This window comes from Natrix helvetica (genome assembly GCF_964273705.1).
Source record: "Natrix helvetica genome assembly, chromosome: 4".
NCBI lineage: Eukaryota > Metazoa > Chordata > Lepidosauria > Squamata > Natricidae > Natrix > Natrix helvetica.
This window is the reverse complement of record NC_138550.1, coordinates 164,556,206-164,580,924: the sequence shown is the minus strand read 5'-3', so window position 1 is coordinate 164,580,924 and position 24,719 is coordinate 164,556,206. Positions and strand designations below refer to the sequence as shown.

Below are 24,719 nucleotides of genomic sequence, written 5' to 3'. Positions count from 1 at the left end.
TCCTCTTATATATATGAAACTCCCTCGTGGATATTATTATTTTATATATTATTATTTCATGATGAGAGGTGAGGCTCTGCCTCCCCTGCCTCCAATGACCGCACGTCCCTGCATTATGATCATCAGGTTGACTTCAAACTTAGTAGGAAATAACCTTTTTCAAGGACATTTACAGCTAGTTGCTTCAAAGAATCCCTCAAAAGCAGTACTTTATCCTTGGAGGAGGAGGAGGAGGAGGAGGAGGAGGAGGAGGAGGAGGAGGAGGAGGAGGAGGAGGAGGAGGAGGAGGAAGAAGAAGAAGAAGAAGAAGAAGAAGAAGAAGAAGAAGAAGAAGAAGAAGAGGAGAAGAAGAGGAGGAGGAGGAGGAGGAGGAGGAGGAGGAGGAGGAGGAGGAGGAGGAGGAGGAGGAGGAAGAGTGCAAAGCCAGGTACCAGCATCTGGAAGCTCAGCAGGCTGAGATGGTTAGCCAGTTCCAGGCCATGATGCAGTCCCACTGGAAAAAGGCCCTCCGGCTCTTCGCCACCAGTTGCACTTCCCTCCAGCCTTTGCCCAAAGCCCTGCACCAGGAGGCTGACACATGCCTCAAGCTGGAATTTCTCCCCCCTCTGACCCACACAAAAAGACCCCAAATGTGGAAACTCTCTTGAGCAACACAAATGTTCATTGCATGTATCTGGTCCAGGGGCCATAGTTTGAGAACCCCTGGTTTAGTGCAATATAAAAATGCAAATATTTTTATGTGGACCCCCAGTTGGTGACCACTGCCTTAGAGAATGAATCAATCCCCTCTTCTGTGTGAAAAATCAGGAGCAGAAATTACTGGATAAGTAGATGAATATTATTGCATTTGCTTAAGTCTAAAAGAGACCAAACATCTTATCTTTCTGAAGCAATTGGTAGAAGCTCATCAGATTTGGAGATATTACTATGTTGTGTAATTGATTTCTGGAAGGATTGATGGTCAAGTTGTAGAGAAAATATGATGAGTTTTAAGTCAAGTTGATGGTCAAGTTGTAGAGAAAATATGATGAGTTTTAAGTCCTCTTTAGGTGAATTGTAGCTTGATAGATGAAGAACAGTAATTTCCAAATATAATAGATTTTGTTTATAATGTCCAAAATTTAACAGACATCAAGGAGAACCTGTCAGATGTGCTGTTGAACAATTCACAGGATTAAACGCAGGTGTAGCAGGAGATCGTAAGCAGATCTTTTGAAGATCTGCTTTCTATTCTGGGACAGAAAAGCAGAGCTTGCTAAAAGTGTGACTCAACTATATATATTCTGTGTCTTGCCTAATCATTGTGAGCCTGATGTTCTATAAAGATTTGTTTTTTGTTTCTGCAGAGTAATCACCAGCGGAAGGAGGAGGAGTCTGCCCACAATCTAAGTAGTTCTTATGAAAAGGAAATTTTATTTCAACAGGATTGGTTTCCTCTGAGAAGTTTTATGATCAACATCTGCTCCTAAATCTCTTATCTTCATGCTAGAGTTTGGAACCCAAGAAAAGTCAATTGAGACTCATCAGATTATGAAGATTATGTAGAAAAGATGTGGAGACTCTGGTAAGAGTGCAGAGAAGAGCAACAAAGATGATTAGGGGACTGGAGGCTAAAACATATGAAGAACGGTTGCAGATCCTGGGTATGTCTAGTTTAATGAAAAGAAGGACTAGGGGAGACATGATAGCAGTGTTCCAATATCCCAGGGGTTGCCACAAAGAAGAGGGAGTCAAACTATTCTCCAAGGCACTGAGGGTAGAACAAGAAGCAACGGGTGGAAACTAATCAAGGAGAGAAGCAACTTAGAACTGAGGAGAAATTTCCTGACAGTTAGAACAATTAATCAGTGGAGCAGCTTGCCTCCAGAAGCTGTGAATGCCCCAACACTGGAAGTCTTTAAGAAGATGTTGGATAGCCATTTGTCTGAAACGGTATAGGATTTCCTGCCTAGGCAGGGGGTTGGACTAGAAGACCTCCAATGTCCCTTCCAACTCTGCTATTGTATTGTATTGTAAGGTATCTTCTAAAATTTGATTAGTCTCAATTGACTTTTCTTGGGTTCCAACCTTTGATGGAAGTATGGAAGATTTTAATAACTAAGTATCAGATACGGAAATATACAGCTACTTTTTTAAAAAGTCTATTATCGTATTTTCATATCTCGGGGTTAGATTCAAACTTCCACAATTATATCGTGTCTGAAAGTGATTGCCCGAGATCTTAAAAGTTGGGGAGTGAAAGATTATTGTGTCACAGTATTGAAGGCTAAAGTGACTGGGGTTGACAGAGCTTGCAGAGAAAATATAACTAAGTCTTATTTAGAAGAGGTTCAGAGAGTTCATCAACAGAAGGAAAGTCTGCTCACTCATCATGTGTCACAATGTTCAAAGGACTGCCTCTATTTTTTTTATTTCAAGAGGTTTTTTTAATTTCTATATAAGTATTTTGAATACAGTGTATTGCCAGGACATACCATTTTACAAAAAGAAAAAGAAAAAATAATACATATACTGATAGTAATAATAATAATAATAATAATAATAATACAACAAAATATTTCTAAACATATTTATAATTATATTCACTTGTTTATGTTCCTGCTAACTGTATTAGCATACTTGTAATTATAAACAACATTCATATTTTACCTAAACATAATGTAATTTATTCATCGAATTTCTACCTCTTATCTCTAACCATTGATAAAACCTATTCCATGTTAAATAATATTCTGTATCTTCTTTATCTTTTATGTTCAATGTCAATCTATCCATGTCTGCACAATCCAATATTTTCCAGATTATATTTTCATCCGATGGAGTGTTCTCATTTTTGCAATATTGTGCAAATACAATTTTTGCTGCTGTCAATCCACGTAACATTAAATATACAGTCCAGTAGTGAATTTTTTTTTTACTACTGGTTCTGTGGGTGTGGCTTGGTGGGTGTGGCAGGAGAAGAATATTGCAAAATCTCCATTCCTTCCCCACTCCAGGGCCAGCCAGATATAATATTTGCCAGTTCTCCAAATATTTGCTACCGGTTCTCCAGAACCTGTCAGAACCGGCTGAATTTCACCCCTGATACAGTCCCTTTGTCATTACTTTCTGGTATTATACCTAACAAGAATTGCCTCTAGAATTTGATACACCAGATACACTCTATTTGGAAATAGAGACTGAACAGAAATCTTCAGGGGAGTTTTTATATAAAGCATAGGGTTCAGTCAGCATAGCAGGTGAGGATCGATCTCCTGCAGAAAACATGAAAAGCTTTTGCTTCTGGTGTGAACAAGAAAGTTTGAAACATGCAAACGTACTCTGTGCTTTGCCAAATCAGGATGTTGCGCTCTGTGGTGCAAGATGTGGTCATTGGCTTCTTAAGAAAATCACGATTACTAGATAATCACTAGGCAGTCAGTGAAAAGGTGGAGACATACAAAGAATCCAGGAAGTTAGCATGAAAAGTGTGTGTGTGTGTGTGTGTGTGTGTGTGTGTAGCAGATATGTATGTATGTATGCATGCATGCATGCATGCATGTATGTATGTATGTATGTATGTGTATGTTTGTGTGTGTATACAGTATATTTACAACTCAGTAGTAGCTGTAAAAGCACTATGAAGTGGTACATGTCTAAGTGCTATTGCTATTGCTGCACACAGGCGCACACAAACAAACCCTGCTGCCGAATTTCTCATCAAAATGTCCTATCTCTCATCTCCACAGTATAAAATAAGTCCTAATTAAAATTGACATAGTTCTTAAATTCATGCAGAATGAGTGATGTGCATGGATCGGCAAGAGACAAGAAGCTACAAATTTCTTCCTTCTATTTTATGGAAGAATGGTTTAAACTGCCCATCCTCTTTTAGGTTATTCTCTGATTTGATCATGCAGATTTCTTCCCATGGGTAGAAAGGGGAAAAGTCCACATTTTATCTCTTCATGTGGACAGTTTTTATGAATCAATTACAGTACTTTCTACCAACAGCATCCAAAAGTCTGAATGAAGCTCCATAAGAGGTTTCCTCCATAAGAGGTTTCCCTTCCCCTATATTTACTATTAGCTGGACTGAGAAGGGCATGAGCTTGCTCTGATCTGGATTCAGAGTCTTACTGGAAATGTGCTGGGTGTAAACAGAACTGGGAAGTAGCCACAATATTAAACCAATTGTCTAAATTAATTTTTTTGAGTGAAGATCAGGGGTGGGTTCCTTCCAGTTCTAACCTCTTCTATAGAAGAGGTTCCACAAATCTACCGTGCCGTTTAGAACCGGTTCCAGCTCCCTCCCCCCGCCCGTCTGCACATCATCAAGATGAAGAGCAAGAGGAGGAATTATTGGAGTTGAAGTCCACAAATCTTAAAGCTGTCAAGTTTGAACACCCCTGGGGTTCTTTCTTCTAAAGGGTTAGGGGTGCAAGGGTCTTGTAACCTGACAGCTTTAAGACTTGCGCGCTTCAAATGCCAGAGTTTCTGAGCCAACATTTTGGTTGCTAAGCAAGAGTGTTGTTAAGTGAGTTTCACAACATTTTACAAGTTGGCCACTCCCACCTGGTCGCATGGCCGGCAAGACGCTCCCACAAAGCAGGCCACAACTACAGAAGAGGTTCTAAAAAAATTTGAAACCCACCACTGGTGAAGATGAAATATATTTGGTCTCTTCTGCTGCAGAGTGGGCATACTGTTGTTTCCAGCGGTTACAGAACTGACCCTGGAATGAATCCCGAGAGAGGTGATTCCATAAGCAGTGACCTGATTGGTTCGCAGGTTTCTCCATCAGTCTGCTAATTCAGGTAATCCTCAATCTGTTCTGGCCTTGGCCTCCCAGGATCATGAAGCAAACTCCTCGTCCCGATAAAACCTCTTTTATTTAGGTTAAAAGGAATTCGTCTCCAGTAAAGTCCAGGCCAACAGTCTTTCATGAGATTTCACAACTACAGATCTTTATCAGGCTTGGAGAGTTGACGGGATGATATCTTCCAAATGCCAAGCTGTAGCAGCAATTACTTGGCAAGAAATCAGGAACAGATCTTCACCCTAAAGAATTGAACTAATTGTCTCCTGCAAACTCCCCTCCCCTTTCGCTCCTCTTTATTCCCTATGGGAGGGGCCGTTCACTGTCCACCTGTGGTTTTAACGTCCGAGTCGGCCCTTGTTCCGTAACTGTTCCCTTCTTCTGGCAGCTCTGCGCATGAGCGCACTGGGAACAGGCTCCAGCTGTTCTTCTTGCCCCACTTATATCTGACTCCGAAGGCAGCTGATAACTGTCGAACGGCCCTGGCCCCCTCTCTGCCTCCGATACAGAGCCCTCATCAGAGCCTTCCCCAGACTCCAGGACTGGCCCATGTTCTTCCCCTACGTACTCACCGTCTGAGTCTGCCACCAGCTCCACTGGCCACTGGGCGTCCACAACACAACCTACAACTACCATTCCTTGTTGTTTCGACTGTCCCAGCTTCCCCCTGGTTCCCATGATTGCAATCTGGGTGTTTCATTAGATGCTCTCCCTTATGAAGTGATTGCCAATTGCAACCTTCCATACCATCTTCCCATCTGACCCAGAAAGTCAGATAGGAAGCTGTCAGGAAAATTTGTACCTTGCTGAGCTAAGATTCTAACACCCATGCACCCAACCATCACCACTCCGCAATTGCTCCCAACATGCCAGTCATTTGGAGACCACAACATATCCACCATAATCATACCTCACAGAAGCATGCAATGCTCCTGCACCGTTCTATGCCACATACATTCCCCAGCCCTCCCCAGCTTCCCCACACACCCCTTATCTATCTGGAATGTGCAACCCCCTGGCAACTTCTACAGTGCCTTTGCTTGTAGAAAGCTAGCTAAAATACATCATTCCAAAGAACTAAAGAACTCTATGAATGACAGAAAGTTGAAGGAAAAAGAATTATCACATTTTTACTTAATCTTCAGGATGAGCTCTCGTGACACTTTTTGTGGAGGTTTGAAAGCACTTTATTTGCATTTTATATATGTAGCAAGAAAAACTCACAAGATATATCTACCATTATCACTATTCTCCAAGGCACCTGAGGGTAGAACAAGAAGCAATGGGTGGAAACTAATCAAGGAGAGAAGCAACCTAGAACTAAGGAGAAATTTCCTGGGAGTGAGAACAATTAATCAGTGGAACAGCTTGCCTCCAGAAGTTGTGAAGGCTCCAACACTGGATGTTTTTAAGAAGATGTTGGCCACTTTGTCTAGGACCATCTTTGATGATTATTCAACATTTTCCTACTCACAAGATATATCCACCATTAATGACAAGCTAAAATATGCTTTTACAATGAGTTTGAAACTCTGTTTGTAGATGTCTCTCTGCTTTCAAGAGCTTCATCTTCCTTGAAGACTCTTTGAAAAATGACCTTGATGTTCTCCCCGCTCTGAGCTCGTTTCTTTCTCCCAACCTGAAAATAAATCACTGGGTTAACGCTGCTGTTCAGGCAACTGCTCACATAAAAATACGTAGGAAATTGAAAATTGTCCCAGATATAACCCAGGCCAAGAAAATAAGCAGCAACTATGTAGAGATACAACGGAAAAGTGAGAATAAGGAAACAGAGAAGTGTAATTAAGATCATCACTAACAGTCTTCCCCATTTGATCTGTTCAGGTTTCATACGCATTTTGATGAGCAGGATCACCGTAGAGGCGGTCATCAGTGGAAAGCAAAGCATAGCAGTCACAACAATATGGAGGCTCGGGATGGCGTCATTCGGAAATACATATTCCATAATGTTCTGAATTCCACCAAATAGGAAAGAGAGGACCCAGAAGAGGGAACAGATAGCAGGGGACAAATACTTTGGCCGGGAACAGTGATGCCAAATTGGGAAAAAGACAGACACACACCGGTCGATGCTGATAGTTGTCAGAAGAAATAGACTATTAATATAGAAGATATCTGAGAAGCTAATTAAGACAAAGCTGGAAATTATTGATAGTGGCAATACTTCAAAATATCGAAGGGAAAGTATCGGCATAAACACGAGAACCCCCGAATCAGAGAGAGCTAAATTCAGAATCAGCACAGTGAAAGGGTTTCTTTTCATCTGGAAACCGAGTAGCCAGATGACAATTCCATTCAATGGGAGTCCTATAGAGCAGACGATGAACAAGACTGGCAATACGATATACTTGGTTTGGTTTTCAATGGTAATATTATGCTCTTTTGTGGCATTCCTATTTTCCAGGCTGAGATTCCTCAAGGGACTTTCATAAGGCTCCATAATCTCTTCTTTGAGAATTGAGGTCCCTATTAGAAGTAAAGAAAGACGAGTGAATTCATAATTCCTCAAAATGTGTCATGTCTTAATAACGACAATAGATCAAGAGTGCCTTGACTATAAACAATTCCATTTAATGGGAGACCTATACACCAACTAATGAAGGCGACTGGGAATACAATACAACTTACAAAATCTGGGAATTTTGTGGGAATCTCTACACACAATTACAAAGGGAGAACTTTATGAAGGAAATAAAGTGGCAAACTAGCTGAGAAATAAGTTTTGGGGAATCTAAAAAGAGAAAATTTGGAGTATTTCTTATCTTTTCACTAGGACCATTAACGTTGTGAAGTTTCTGCTGTTTAATTCTCCTGAGATATTTATCCTGTTTTGTTTAGAGAGATAGCTTTACATTGGGAAGTTAGTCCACATGAAATTTGTTGCAATGTGGGTGCCTATCAATATATAAATATCACAAGAAAGATTTTGATATGAAACATCAGATGGAGAAATTACTACTTAAGTGGATGAATATTAATGCATTTGCTTATGCCTAAATTCGATGAGTTCTTCTAAATTTCTTACCTACCTGAATCTATAAATCCAAGGTCTTCAATGTTGGTGATAAAAAGTTAACCTGTTATGTTGTTGAGGTCCAGAATGATGGATGATGACCAAAACAGTAGAAGTTGTAGAGAAAATACCATCATTTTTAAGTCCCTTTTTTAAAAGGTTGATCGTATTTCAACAGATGACAAAAAGCAGTTTCCACTCATAATAGGCTTTTCTTACAATGTCCAAAACTTTCTCCGTCCTTGAAGTGAACTCGACAGATACACTTTTGAATAACTTCACAGGATTTAATATCAAAGTAGTGGGTGATAATAAGCAGATCTTTTGAAGAAAATATTCTTTCTGCTCTCAGACAAGGAAGCAGAACTTGCTAAAAGGATGATGAGATATATTCTGCATCTTGCCTAGTCAGCACGAACATCAAATGATAAGAAGACCTCGGTCTTGTCTTTGCACGTTAATCAACAATTGTGAAAAAAAATTCAAACAAAGCACGCAAACCTAGGCAGCTAAAAGAAAATGGAATGCACGCACACACACAAACACACGCACACACACAGAGTTGCGTTGGTCTCCTCAGCTAAGATTTATCACGAACTTCTGCTCTTCTATTGCTGATAGTCATGTTAAAATGACACAAATTCCTCTTTTTCTTTAGCCTTCCTCTACATTGGCTCAATAAACACTTTAGTTAATTGACCCTTCTAGATTTCTCGGGGCACCAGTAGGTCTTCTGAAAAGGGCTTAGTGCTGTTGCTACACTAACAAGGAAACTCCTCAAGAGACCTTCATAATGCTCCATAATCTCTTCTTTAGAATTGTGGTTCCTGTTAGAAGTAAAGAAAGAGAAGTGAATTCGTAATGGTTCGTAATTGGTTGTGTCTTAATAATAACACTATAGGCAGAATGCCTTGACTACAAGCAATTCCACATAATGGGAGTCCTATACATCAGATAATGAAGGCGACTGAGAATACAATAACACTTAATGTAAGTCAACCCCAATTACTGATGGTATCGTAGCCCAAATATTCTCCAGTGCCATTCATGTTTGCCAGGCTGATATTCATCAAAGGACTTTTGTAATGCTCCAAAATCTCTTCTTTTGGAGTGGAAGTTTCTGTTGCAGAAAAAAAGAAGTAGATTCAATAATTCCTCAATCATAAGGCTGGAAGGGACTTCAGTGGTCTTCTAGTTCAACCCCTAGCTCAAGGCAAGAGTCTAAGACTATCCAAGTCAAACAGCTGTCCAGTCTATTTTTGCAAGCCTCCAGTGATGGTCATGCACAACCCTGGAAGGCAATTTATTTCGTTAATTGTCTGTCTCACTGTCAGTACATTTCTCCTTATTTCTAGGTTGTATCTCTCTTCGAGAACTTTCAGAATAGCAGAATAACAGAGTTGCAATTGACCTTGGAGGTCTTCTAGTACTACCTCCTAGACAAGCAGGAGACCCTATGCCCTTCTGGACAAATGGCTATCGACTCAATATTGGCTCCAGGTATGGTTGGCACGATCTAAAAAAGATGTTGAGACTGGAAAGAGTGCAGAGAAGAGCAACAAAGAAGATACTAACCACAAGGGAAGTATATGCTTCTCCTGTCCACAAAATGTGGCTTTTATGCCTAATTTTATAGTTTTCAAGACATTCTTTAGAATAGAATAGAATAGAATAGAATAGAATAGAATAGAATAGAATAGAATAGAATAGAATAGAATAACAGAGTTGGAAGGAACCTTGGAGGTCTTGTAGTCCAACCCCCTGTTCAGGCAGGAAACCCTATACCGTTTCAGACAGATGGCTATCCAATATCTTCTTAAAGACTTCCAGTGTTGGGGCATTCACAACTTCTGGAGGCAAGCTGTTCCACTGATTAATTGTTCTCACTGTCAGGAAATTTCTCCTCGGTTCCAAGTTGCTTCTCTCCTTGAATAGTTTCTCCCATTGCTTCTTGTTCTACCCTCAGTTGCTTTGGAGAATAGTTTGACTCCCACTTCTTTGTGGCAGTCCCTGAGATATTGGAACACATAATAGTCATCTATTCTTGATGAATTCTTGGTTAATGTATTTTTATGTACACTGAGAGCTTATACACCGAAGACAAATTCCTTGTGTGTCCAATCACACATGGCCAATAAAGAATTCTATTCTATTCTATTCCATTCTATTCTAGTCCCCTGAGAGATCTTTGATCTTTGATTAAGGCTTCTTTGTGATGAGGAAACTCTTTGAAGCTCCATTCTTTTTTTCCGTTCAGTCCTTAGCATTAACTGAGGCAGCTTGTCCCCAAAGAGCTATTGTTATACCCCTTGCAAATATTCTAGTTATTTTGTCCCACTTGAAGAACACTAAGAATATCAAACAGGACTGAATCAGCAGAGCAAATGCATTCCCTTAGATCAATGGACATTTGCTTTCAACCTTCAAGTTATTCCTGCCTAAATTGGTGGAGACCCCCATGTGTCCCTTTCTTTATAATTCATTAAAAAAAAAGATTCTTCAGATTAACTTGTCAAAAATTTACCCAGAAATAGAGAGTGTTCAAATCCCTGGAGATAATAGTTGAGTTTATCATTGTACGATTACAATTACATCTTATCATGATTAAATTTTAGCACGTAACTAGGCCGTTGTTCAGGTTCTGAGTTACACCACAATCACTAAAGCCACTTCATACGTTGTATTTGCATTTCTCAGAATTATCAACTATGATCCGTTTCATTTCCCCCACTTGCACAATCCCAAATCCATCAGAAAAGCGAAGTTTACCAATAAAAACGTGGCTTGTATAAATATTACAAGATTTTGATATGAAAAAAAAAACTGGTGCAGAAATTACTAATTAAGTGATAAACATGAGTGCAATTGTACATGATTATGTTAGTTTAGATCTGCCAAACATCTTACTTATTCTGTGAATAAGATCTGTGAATATTTACATTTCCAGCATTCTCATAATATCAAAGGAGGAAAGCATATTTTCCTACACTGATGCATGAAAATGCAACTTTTCCAACACTCAAAAATTGAATCTCCTTAAACTTCTAGTGATCTAATAAGACAAATGAAATAAATAAAATCAATCAAACAAACAAAAATATATATGCTATCAACATCACCGTACATTTATGTTCTTGTTATGCTTTTATTTTTCTTACATATTGTACAGCTTGGAAATAGATACATGCATCAGCTCTAGGGCAGCAGCTTTGTGTTGGATTATGGTTTGTAAAAATGTGTATCAAATTGCTAGCTTGCCATCCTACCGTTCTTACATCTTATACTTCCTGCTGAGGTTTAATCGTGTTTCCCCAAAAGTGTAACTATGCCATGATGTCTTGGGTGTGGCTAGATGGAAGAAAGTCCTAAAAATGCACCCAGTAGAAAAAGGACACCTTACATACTTGCCAAGTTACAGGTATTCCAAGACAAATGGGAACTCTGCTATGGTCTCACAGAAAGCTGAAAAGAAAGAGAAAAAAGTTCTCAAAACGAGTTCAAGAGATCCAATCCACAAACAGCGCAAAGTGCATTTAACTGCCAAAAGATAAACCTAGGAAATTTAATGTGTATATCCCTACTCTGTCTCTTTCGTAGAGACAGCGAGACCCAGGGACAGAGAATGACAAAGGTTTGGGTTTCCTATCCAAAACACCAGAAGGCGAGACAAGAAACAATGGATGGAAACTAATAAAGGAGAGAAGCAACCTGGAATTAAGGACAAACGTCCTAAGAGTGAGAACAATTAACTAGTGGAACTAGCTACCGTCAGAATTGGTAAGTGCTTCATTACTGGAGGTCTTTAAGAATTGACTGAATAAAATGGTACAGGGGATTTGTCTAGAAGACCTCCAAGGTCCCTTAGTTCTATTCTGATTGACTCTGAGTTATGGAACTCTGGAGTTTGCACACTATATCTGAGGCTTTGTAGGCAATCAGAAAGGGAGAATTTTATAAATGAAATCGATAGCACTTAGCAATAGCACTTTGACTTACATACCACTTCACAGTGCTTCAGCCCTCTCTAAGTGGTTTTACAGCAGGGGTGGCGAACAAGTTCGACAAAAAGAGCCAAAATTTTAAACTGTGAGAGTCAGAGAGCCACACCACGCAGTGACCTGCCAAAACAGACCCGGAAGCAATGTTCCCTCTAATTTTTTTTCGATGTGAGCAGAAAAGTATAGTGTTTGAGCAGCACATTTTCATGCCTGAGCACCCGAATTTTTTTCACAGATGTCACCTAAGACAACAACGAAATCAGTATTATTTGAAACTCAAAGTTATGTTTCTTCAAGGTACCTGCTTAATTCAAAGTGTTATATAATATCAGTATCACTTAACAACGCTCCTGCTTAGCAACCAAAATGTTGGTTCAGAAACTCTGGCATTTGAAGCACGCAACTCTTAAAGCTGTCAAGTTACAAGACCCTTGCACCCCTAACCCTTTAGGGAAAAAAACCCCCAGGGGTCTTCAAACCTGACAGCTTTAAGATTTGTGGACTTCAACTCCCAGAATTTCTCCTCCAGTCCTGTTGGCTCAGGAACTCTGGCATTTGAAGCATGGAAGTCTTAAAGCTGTCAAGTTACAAGACCCTTCCACCCCTAGAAAAAAAATGCAGAGCTCTTCAAACCTGACAGCTTTAACACTTGTGGACTTCAACTCCCAGAATTCCTCCTCCAGTCATGTTGCAGCGACGTCATCTGCGTGGATCTGCTCCATCTCTGCTTTCTTCATTGTGGGCAGGGCTGCTGCTGAAGTTGCCGACGAGTTGCCAACAGAATAACTGCTGCTACCTCCTCCTCCTCCAACAGCACCACCAGATTTGCTCCTGAGCTCAGCGCTGGGTAACCCGTGCCCGCTCCTCCTCCTCCGTGCTTTTGAAGAACCATGAGGCTTTTTTTTCCCCTGCTCCCTCCCCGCCTTCCTATTGTCTCCCGCAGCCCCATGGCTCTTCAAAAGCACGGCGGAGGAGGAGGAGGGGGCAGGCAGGGGTAACCCAGCACTGAGCTCAGGTGCTCCGAGCAGAGGGGAGGTGCCGCTGCCACGCGCGGAGATGCCGGATGGAGCTTTGGCGGCTTCATCTCAGCCGCAGCGCCGGGCGGCAAATCCGGCAGTGCTGCCTGTTAGAGGAGGAGGAGGAGGAGGTGGCAGCAGTTCTTCTGGTGGCGGTGGGGGCTTTGGGGCTTCACAACTAGCCTCAGTCGCCCCGTGCTCCTCAAAGCAAGTCTGGGGAAGTCCTTTGCAGGCGGCCCGTTCTAGCTGCCTGCAAAGGATCTCCCCAGCTTCCGAAAGGGAGCGCGCAATCCGAGCCACAGTATAGTAAATAATGACAATAGGCAAAGAGCCTCATTTATTTTGGCTGGGAGCCGCATGCGGCTCGCGAGCCGCGTGTTCGCCACCCCTGTTTTACAGAGTCAGCCTCTTGCCCCCCAACAATCTGGCTCCTCATTTTACCCACCTCGGAAGGATGAAAGGATGAGTCAACCTTGAGCCGGCTGAGATTTGATCTGCCGAACTGCTGGCAGCCGGTGATCTGCAGAAGTAGCCTTCAATACTACACTCTAACCACTGTGCCACCGAGGCTAATCAAGTGACAAACTAGCTGGAAAAATGATACTGTGTGAGCTAAAATGAGAAATGCCTCAGCATCTTTCCATCATGACCATTAAAATTATGGGGTTCAAATTCTGCAATTGTTTATGAGATATTTGTATCGTTCCATTTCGATAGCTAGTATTGCTTTGGCAAAATATCTATGGAGATTCTCGATCAGCCAGGTTGTCCCAAAGGTGCTTCTCAAAAGGCAACTGGACTTTCTTCGGGTTTTTTCCTCGGGATAAGATTAAAACACAGGAAGTGGAAGCTTTCACCAAACGCCACTTTCTTGACAGATACATTTAGTTACCAGGGGAAAATGTGAAAGAAAATAAGCTGGCTTTCCTCCACTGTGTAGTACACATTAAGGAAGACAAAAGCTTGAAGTATACAGAAAACCCACACGTAGAGATCAGGATTTACATTTTAATTCTCACCAATCTCTGGAGCACAAAATGGAAGTGAGCAGAACCCAACACTGCTGGGTTGAAGGTTTGCCTAACAGCAAAGAGAGGGGGTGAAAACACCAAGGAAGCTTTCAGAACTTGTGGATATCCCACTGGGCCTTCATTAAATTCAGAAAAAAGATCCAGTAGAAGCTCCTTCATAACAGACAAAGAAGAGAACAACAAATAAAGCAATGTTGTTCTTGCATACTCTGCAGGAATATCTGAAAAGCTCAGGAGGATTTTCAACAACACAGCATACAAGCAACCCTGGAATACATTAACACAGAAGCTTGTCCACCCCAAGGATTAAACACCCATACATAAACTGAACAAGGTGGCATATGCACTACAATACAGTGAGACATTTGCAGATCATTGGAGAAACAAAACAACCACTTCACAAATTATTTATTTTATTAAATTTATAGACCGCCCCCTCTCACCAAAGGGACAACATAGAAAAAAAGGATCATCAGGACAAAATTCAACAGTTCATCTGCATTTGAAAGACAAAGGTAATTCTTTTGAAGACAGCAAAATCCACATTCAGGACAGAGAGGACCACTAGTTTGAAAGAGCAGTCAAAGAAGCCATTTATGTTAAGATTGAACAGCCCTCTCTCAACAGACGGGGAGGGATACAACACCACCTATCTCCTGTCTACAACACAGTCCCTTCAGCAGTTCTAAGAAGGCTCCACATCATTTTCACTCTGATTCAGGCAACCATGAGAGTATAGATGAATCTCCAAGTGGACTGAATGACTCTCAGAGAGCTAAGGACCAATCTCCAAAGTGCTAACCAGCAGATGCCTGCAAAGAACATAAATCTTATTCTACACCATTCAGTCAGAACTAAAGAAGCTTCTTGGATGAGAAGCAAAATATTTTCCAGGAAAAAAACCAAGAAAGTCCAGTTCCTCTTTGAAAAAGCACCTTTGTTATTACATTGCAAGATTATTCCAGAAAAAGACAACTGAGATTCAGATAACTATCAGCATATAAATGTCACAAAATATTTTTACATGAAAAACCAGGAGCAGAAAATATTAGTTAACCAGATGAATACTATTGCATTGGTCTACGTGTCCCTGCGTTAATTGGTTTGCCAACTTGTGCTTATATTCTGAGTTATACAGTAGACTGAACTGTTTCTTATCTGACAATGATTAGTGCGCATGTCAGACATAACACATCACACATTCTTTACTTCTGATCTTCTGTTCGCCTGCCAAGAAGGACGCAGGCACATAACTCTGCCAAAATGTAGTTAATTGAGTTAGCAAGTTTTGTATCTTTATTTTCTTTTATATTAAAATGTTTTTTATTAGATCTTGCTTCAGTTTTATTTCTGCTTATTCGGAAGTATACTATAAGGAATGCCAAGATCTTCACTTCCTTAATTCAGGGTGGAAACCACCCCCCTTGACACTAAGATCTATCAAACATCTTACCTTTCTCACGCAACTGGTCCAGGGTCTTCAGATTTGATGAGAAGAAGCTTGCTGTATCATGTAATTGACTGCTACAATCAATTTAGCTACTGACAATGGCCAAGCGGAACAAGTTGTAGAAAAAATATGATGGGTATTAGGTCTTGTTGGACATACATCAAGGAAAACCTGTCAGATGTGTTGTTGAACAAGGTACAGGATTAGAAATCAGAGTCTCAGGCATTCATAAGCAGATCTTTTGAAGAAAATATTCCTTCTGTTTGGGAACGAGGAAGCAGATCTTGCTAAAAGTCTCAAACAACTATATTTATTCTGTGTTTTGATTAATCAGTGTGAACATCAAATGATAAGAAGATATGGTTCCTGATTTTGCAGGATAATCAACAGCGGTGGAAGGAGGACATTGCCCATAAACCTAGTCAACTATGTGGAAAAGATAAATTGTTTTTTATTTCAACTGGACTGGCCTCCTCTTCTGAGAATTTTTATCATGAATCTCTACTTTGAAAATCTTTTATCTTCATGCTAAAGGTAGGGGGGAAAGGGCTAAAACCATACAAAGTCATGTGAGCAAACCCACAAGATTTGTAGTTGCTGAGAGGAGAAGCCAATGTTGTGACGATACGGACATGTGAGCTCGATGCTCCGAGACCGCAGCCGATACTTTTGCCGCTGGGTGGTCCAATCAGACCTAAACCGTCCCAAAGAGATGGTGAACAGGAAGAATATGTCTTGCTGACCTCAGGGACATTGCAAAGTCCCTGATTGATGCAAGAGAAGTTCTTCAAGCAGGCAACAAAAAATCCAGCCAAGGCTGACAAAGTCGGGGCAGCTCCAAAACGGAAAGATACGGAAAGAGAAAGTGTTTCCAGCTGGTGAAGAACTATTACCATTTTAAAAAGAGTCTGCCTATTAAAAAACTTAAAATTAATTTGAATTGACGAACAGAAGACCTAAGCGGCAGAATTAAATTTGGAATGGTTTTGGACAGGGGGTTATCTTACTTTTTAAATGCTATCTTCATGGATGGGATTTATGCAAGGCTTTTAAAATGAATGGATTAAGTTTTCTTCTTCTATTTTTATTTTATTTTATTATTCTCTGTAACCTATGGACTACAATTTTCCTCTTTCATTACTGAGGGTGTTCTTCTAACTCATTTAAGAATCAGACTTTTTTTTAACTTGAAATACAAAAAAGATACAAAAAGAAACAAGGAAAATTGCAACATAATACTGCTCCTCGGAGGCTGGAAGGTTTGTGCATTGGAAACAAAACATTCTTTTTTCCCTCTTTAATTATTTTGGCTTGGCACTACAAGGTCTCACTGCTTGGTTATAGAGAGTGATAAGAAGGAGAGAACACATGTCCCTTTGAAGTATATCTTTAACCAGAAAAAAAGTGAAAACAAAATGTTATTGTGAATCTATGCTTAATTTTATTAACCTTCCAAGCCAGAGTAAATGTGTTTGTAAGTTGGAGATAATGGCACAATTTCAACAGCAGAAAGGAATCTTGTCTGCAAAAGATATTCTCAGAAATACAGAAACTGTAATACAATACAATAATACAATAGTAGAGTTGGAAGGGACCTTGGTGGTCTTCTAGTCCAACCCCCTGCCTAGGCAGGAAACCCTATACCGTTTCAGACAAATAGCAATCCAACATCTTCTTAAAGACTTCCAGTGTTGGGGCATTCACAGCTTCTGTCAAATACATATGAGAGAATAGAGAAGAAGCTGGAAGACTTAGAGCATCTAACAGCAAAATATTATGAAGAAGTTGAGGATGTTTATCAAGTGGAAAACGTGGTGGTTAAAACCCTAAAAATTGAAGTAGAAAATGAATATAAAGAAATTAAATTTTCTGATATTTATGGTGACTGGTTTGTCTCTGAAAATGGAAAAAGTGGAATACTGAAAGAGGAACTAAATGGAGGGGAAATTTATCCCAGATGGCAAGATATAGAAGAAGAATGGGTGGAAACTAATCAAGGAGAGAAGCAACTTAGAACTGAGGAGAAACTTCCTGACAGTTAGAACAATTAATCAGTGGAACAGAAGTTGCCTCTAGAAGTTGTGAATGCCCCAACACTGGAAGTCTTTAAGAAGATGTTGGATAGCCATTTGTCTGAAACGGTATAGGGTTTCCTGCCTAGGCAGGGGGTTGGACTAGAAGGCCTCCAAGGTCCCTTCCAACTCTGCTATTGTATTGTATTGTATTAAGAAGAAACAAAAGAATTTATGGATTTAAAGAGAGAAATTTTATTAGCAATATCATTGATAACACCACTGACAATTAAAGATAAGCTGATTAAGGAAATAGAAGAAGGGCATCTAGATTACATGAGAGATTTTATAAGCAAGGAGTTGCTAAGAGGAGTCCATACAAATTTGATTAAGGAGATGATTAGAGGATCGACACCACAAATGGCAGAAGATGTGAGACTGTTTTGCTACTGGAAAGATACAGGTTGATAGATGGAAGAGTATAATTTAAAACTAGTTAAACTTAGTGAATTTATTGACAATAAATATAGTCAAATAAATAATTGATAATGTTACTACCGTATACTATGTGTAGTGTCATGAGGAGTAATAATTGGATATGAATATTGAATGGTACCCATGAAAGGAAGATTAGAAATCCCTTTGGATTACATATAAAGGTTAATAAAAAAGAACTAAGTTAAATACAGTTAAAGCTTTGTGTCAGCATTCTAAATATCATGCAGAAATAAATCAGAATCCAAGGCAGAGTTATCCTTAAAGTTCCAATTTAATAAGACAGACACGTTGGCACAAACTGTGGAATCCCAAATCTAAAAGCTTCCTGGGATTCCACCCAGTTGAAAGTTCATAATCTTATGCCCACTCCCACAGATCCATCACATGGCCCAATCTTCTTCTTCCACGCTGGAATCTCCACCCAGCTGCTTCCAGTCAGGTGTTGAGGTGCAGAGACAAAAGATGACCTTGGCTTCTAGAAAAGAATGACAATAACACATTCCACAATTCTACTCCCTTTTATTCCCCCTCCCAATTACTACACTAATATAACAGCATAGGAAAATAATAGAAAGTATGGCAGGCCAAAGATCCTAAAGAGGAATATATTTGCAGGCCTAACACTTTGATTATTAGGGGGAAAATGTTATGATACAGGGTATAGTTAAATAAAGGAGGGATAAGGATAACAACGTACATATAGATATGGGTATAACATAAGGAAACTGGATGTAAATTGTAAACAGTGATTTGGAAAGGAGGATTAGAAAATTTTGTTATTAAATATTATGGATGTTTAGCTAGAATAGGACATAAGGATTCAGTGCTATTGGAGGATTTTAGAAATAGTAAATGAAATGCCAGCATGTGGTTATGTATTAAATCTTGGTATATTTTATGATGAAGGATATTTAAATAATTAAAGTCAAATGAAAATGGAGATATGATGATGGTAATATGTATAAATATCTGAGTTAAAATACTTGAGCTAATATGAATTATGTTTGTTGACTGTGGAAGAGATGCACGAAAGTCTTTTTGTAACCAACTGATACACTTTCTATAGCATGTAAAGAAGGATGTTTGTTTTGAAAATTAAAATTAGTATATTTCCATATCTGTGGGTCAGATTAAGTCCTCCAAAATTATGACACATCTGAAAGTAATGGATTAAGCTCTTCAAAGTTGTGAGTGGTAGATTATTGTCCTGTTATTGAGGGTTGAAGTGATTGACAATGGCAAACATATAGGGAAAATGTGATAAAGTCTTATTTAGATGAAGTCCAGACAGTTCATTGACAAAAAGGAAAGTCCATTCACCCATCATGAGTGACAATGTTGGAGGAATTGCCTGTAAAACTAATAACTCAATACTACAATAACTCAATACTACAGAGCAATTATTGAGTCTGCCATCTGCACCTCCATAACTTTCATAATAAAATTTTATTGGTTTTTCAAGATTTATAGGGAAAAGGGTAAATGGACAGGTATACAAATTTTGGCAGTTGCAAAGTGTGTGAGGCCCCCCTCCCTCCATACCCATAGTATACATTTAATATAATGCATTAGTATATAATTGATTACAGTCAGCATATTAGTTCTATTATTAAATTCAATCAAATTAAACATTACAGTATAAAATCCAAATATAATTCCATTTTCACTTTCGGTCAGTTTATAATAATATGATTTTCTTGTTTATTTTTGTGATCTGAGTCTTCTTGCTATTGCCCCATCTCCCTCCACTGGCAGAGCTCTGGCCCCTCCCGTGTCCTGCGTGTCCGTTGTGGTATCTGGTGGTTTCTCTAGGAATGTTTTATTTTTTTCCATAAAGGCCTGCGCCTCTATGGGTGAATTAATTCTAATTCTTGTCTCCTCCCAGAATATCAGCATACCTTCAGGCATCAACCATCTAAACCACACCCCTTTCTGGTATAATTTATTCGCTAATTGCGAATAATTTTTTCTTTTTTCTCTAATCTTCTTAGGGATCTGCTTCAGAATGGTTATCTCCATATCATGATATATCAATGCTTGCCCCCTTTGTACACCCAGAATTTCATCTCTTGTGCTTTTTCTAAGAAATTTAATATGAACCTCCCTGGGTACATTGTGTGTTCTAGCGTAAGCTGAATTCACTCTATAAACCAGATCTATATCCCACCCCATCTGTTGTTTTTCTTTGTGTGTGTAGTCAGCCAGAATGTTTGTCATGATGTCCCTTATATTTTCCCCATCTTCTTCTATAACATTTTGAAATCTAAGATAATAGGACATTCTCTCAAATTCTAATTTCATCTGTTGGATGTCAAGATCTTTGTTCCCTTTCTGCACAGCTTCCACCCCCCCCCTCACCTCCTCCACCCCCCCTTCCACAAGATCCAGTCTCTGTGAGTTCTTATAAATTTGGGCTTGATTTTCTTTAATTTCATCTTTCATTTCCCTTAGCTGTTTCTTGATTTCCTCCTGGCCCTGTAAAATTTGTTGAAGCATTTGTTGAAAGTCCATCTCTATAGTCTTAGGTTGCATCAGTTCTGTTATCTTGGACTGTGTGGCTGGACTGGATGTTACAGATGTTGGAGCAGATGTGGCAAAGCCAGATTTCCCAGGAGGTGGTCTTTTGGATGCCATCCTTTATAACATTAGAAGTTCAGTCCATATATAAGATAAACAGTTAGAAAAGAAGGGTAGCCAGGTGAGGTCCGGGAGCAGAAGAACCAGGCAGAAGAGAATCTCTCTAATAAGTCTGGCAATAGATGAAAGGTTTCCCCTAGAAAGTTCAAAAAGACCAATCCACAAGAGATTCCTCTGGGAGACACGGAGACAAAGACCGGAAGCCTGAATTTTAAAGGTGGAGTCAGGTTTCACAGTTCATAAAGACAACGGAAGTGTGCCATCTTGCCCTGCCAGTTTTGGGCACAGAGGCATATCAAAGTTTTAAAAAGTTCCAAAGGTCCTCAAATCTCAGTAAATAGTGAAATTAAATTGCAAAGAAAATCATCCAACCTGGGTGAGGCTTCATTCGTTGGCTCTCCCCCCTCCTCCTTCCCCGGGGGCTGAGAGCAAGATTATTCCTCGCCGCTTATCCAAGGGGGGGGGAAGCCCCCCTCCCTCCAGCCGCGCCTCCAGAATACTCCGAAAGTTATTTAAAGAAAGCTAACTAGTTCTTTGTGCAAAATAGGGCATGAAGAGAGAAGCAGCCTCACCGCACCGCAGCTGCTTCCTTCACTTGCTTCATTCTCCCGACGGCTTTAGCGAGGCGCGAAGCGCAGAAACGCGAGGCGCCCTCCGATCTAGCTCCCCGGTGCCTTGGGCGCGCGAGAGACCTCCCGCCGGCCGCCGCCGATGCAGGAGCTCCCCGCGATGCCGCCCCTCCGGCAGGACCCCTCTGAGGGGTGTCCTGTGCCCCCCAAGGAGTGGGGAAGCCCACCGGAGAGCCGGAGCGGGCAAAGAGCTGCCCGTCGCCGCTGCCGCCGGAACCGGAACTCCACCTCCATAACTTTCTGGTTTGGCTCTGCAACCCAACAAGACAGACACAGACTTCAGAGGATAAACAGAACTGCAGAAAATACAATTACTACCAACCTGCCTTCCACTGAGGACCTGTACACTGCACGAGTCAAAAAGAGGGCTGTGAAAATATTGACAGAGCCCTCGCATCCTGGATATAAATTGTTTCAACTTCTACCCTAAAATGACGTTATAAAGCATTGCACACTAGAACAACTAGATACAATGACAGTTTTTCCCTGCATGCTATCATTTTGCTAAACAACTAATTTCCACAACACTGTGAAGCTATTTACTAAGGCTGTATTGCTATTATTCTTCTCATCCTTCCTATTACCTAGCTCCTTTTCTACTTATGACTATAACCTTGTTGCTTTTATCTTAGGATTTATATTGTTTTATCTAGTTTCCTAGTATGATTTTGATTCCTTATTTAATATCCTATGACTATCACAAAGTGTTGTATCTTGTGATTCTTGATGAATATATTTTTATGTACACTGAGAACTTATATACAGATGATAAATTCCTTGTGTGTCAATCACACTTGTCAAAACATGAATCAAGCATTTTTCCTCAGGCGTGACTGTCAACAAAGAGGAAGAGACTTGCCAGGAATATAGGAAGTTAGCAAAGAATGTGCATTTAAAAAAAAAAACATCCATGAGGTAGGATCTCTTATTTACAAAATCTGATAATGAATTACTCATCCAAATGTCTTATCTCTCACCTCCAAGATATACCATGTTTTCTCGAAAAGAAGACAGGGTCTTATTTTCTTTTGAGCCCCAAAATACAAGCGCTTGGCCTTATTTTTGGGGAGGCCTTATTATTTTTGAGTTGCAGGAGACGGCGAGTGTGGTCACCTCATGGCTGTTGCTGTGTTGCAATATTTTCAGGGAGGGCTTATTTTCGGGGAAGGGCTTATTTTAGCGCATGCACTCAAAAGTAGAATTGGGCTTATTATCTGGGGAGGTCTTATTTTCAGGGAAACAAGGTAAGTCAATGCAAATTCTTCTTTATGCCACAGCATGGGTGTCAAACTGAAGGCCTGCTGGGGTGGGGAACGATCTGGCCCATGGGGTGCTTATGTCTGACCCACAGGGCCAGCCTGGAAATAGCAATAATGCGGGGACCCCCTATGGTCCATTTTTAGCTGTCAGAATCCTGCAGGAGACTGTGGTGACTGAAAATGGGCCGTGGAGGGGCACACAAGGCCTCCCATGCCCCATTTTGGCCGGCAGGGTGCTGCAGGAGGTGTCTGTCCCATCTCCCCCCATCCCCCTGCCACCAACCCTCTGAGGAGAGCTACAGTGCTGATCCAGCTCTCAAAAAATCCAGTTTGACACCCCTGTGCTAGAGAGGCGTTTCCCAGGGATGGGCTCCAGTATGATCCTGAAAGCTCAGAAGGCAGAACCTCTCGTCCCAGTGACCGACCCAGATTGTGTTTGGTTTTTGTTTGTTTGTTTGTTTTATTCCTTTCTTCTTGTTGTTTATTGTTACGTGTGTGTGTGTGTGTGTGTGTGTGTGTGTGTGTGTGTGTGTGATGAAAGACCTCTCTTAGGTTTTTCAGGCTCACGGAGGACAAACTCTTGTTTCCCACTTCTTTCCCCAATCTTCAAAATGAACTTTGATAGCTTTTTTTTTTTTGAGGCAAACAAATCTTTGTCATTCTTTATTTCTGTAGCAAAAAAGATACAGTTTTATATTCATAAAAGGTATCCAGCATTAAAAAAAAAGCTAAAATATTGAATTTAGAGAGGCTGTAAAATTATGTTGGTACACTTTTATCAGATTTCAGGAGCTTCGTCTTCTCTGAAGACTCTTCGAAAAATGACCTTGATGCTCTCCCTCTTCCGAGCTCCTTTCTTTCTCCCAACCAGGAAATAGATCACAGGGTTAACACTGCTGTTTAGGGAAGCACTCAGATTTAAGTAGAGATCCAGTTTATTAATATCAAACAAATTCCTCTTATTAAGAAAATGAGTAATGAACAGATAGATATATATTGGAAGAGTAACAATAACAAAACAGAGAAGAGTAATTAAGATCATCACTAAAAGTCTTCTCCGTTTGAGCTGTTGTGATTTAAGACATATTTTGATGAACAGGATCACAGAAGATATTGATACCAGCGGAAGGCAAAACACAGCAATGACAACCAAACTGGGGTTTGTGAAGATATCAGACCCAAATACATATTCCACAATGTACAGAATTCCACCCAGGAGGACAGAGCAGATCCAGAGGAAGGCACAGACAGCAGAGGACAAATATTTTGGCCGGGAACAGCGATGCCAGATTGGGAAGAGGACACAGACACACCGGTCAATGCTGATGGCTGCCAGAAGAAAGAAACCATTGATATATGTAACATGTAAAAGACAAAAAAAAATTAGCCAAGGAACTCCTGGCTTAAAAAAATGTATGAAAATTTGAATGCAATTTATAGTCATAAATATGAGAAACCCAAAGTCGGCTACAGCTAAATTAAGAATCAACACAGTGAAAGGGTTTCTCTTAATTTGGAAGCCAAGCACCCAGATAACAATTCCATTTAATGGGACTCCAATACAACAGATGATGAGTACAACTGAGACAATGATACGTTCAGTATAATCTGACATAACTTGAACTTCGTAGAAATAGTTGGTAATATTATAGTCCTGATAGTCTTCTATAGCATACATGTCTTCCAAGCTGAAATTCATCAAGGAACTTTTATAGTGCTCCAATAATCTCTTTTATTAGAACGGAAGTTCCTATTTGAAGGGAAAAAAGAGAAAATTGGATTAAATAATTCATCAATAATTGTCATATTGTCATATCTAAACATCTTTGTGTACAGGCTGAGCCAACCTTAGGACCGATGATGATGATGAAGATGATAATAATCATCATCATCATCACATATTTTAATAAGGTACTTAGTTGTTACCTAGGACGCTGGCAGCAACCCATATCAACCATCAGTGCCAGTCAATGATATTTGTGATGCATTTTTGAATGTTCACTTGATTGAGTTTCATGTTTAATGAATAAAATATAATAATATCAATAATATCAATAATATCAATAATATCATTATTATTAATAATAATAATAATAATAATAATAATAATAATAATAATAATAATAATAATAAATTGTCAGTTGTCGATAAGAAAGACAAAAAATTCTGGATAGTGGCAGTGTCTGGAGACACCAGAATAGAAGAGAAAGAACAGGAGAAGGTAACAAAATACAAATGCCTACAAATAGAAATAGAATAACTAGGGCAAAGGCAAGCAAGGGTAGTACCAATAGTAATAGGCACCATGGGTGCAGTCCCAAAACAGCTGAAGCACCAATTGAATACCATAAGAATTG

General features: G+C 39.9%; 2 protein-coding genes across 3 annotated transcripts in view; both read right to left on the bottom strand.

Moving 5' to 3' along the window:
• The window catches only part of LOC309391036 (mas-related G-protein coupled receptor member H-like), a gene marked incomplete at its 3' end in the record, with an annotated part of 86,136 nt that overhangs the window by 53,034 nt on the left and 8,383 nt on the right, over positions 1-24,719 (bottom strand). The gene's annotated exons all lie outside the window — the stretch shown is intronic.
• LOC309390842 (mas-related G-protein coupled receptor member H-like) lies at positions 23,141-24,061 on the bottom strand (the record flags this gene model as incomplete). Its single annotated transcript, XM_081950659.1, has 1 exon — positions 23,141-24,061. One exon carries the CDS (start codon positions 24,059-24,061, stop codon positions 23,141-23,143), a length of 921 nt encoding a protein of 306 aa, XP_081806785.1.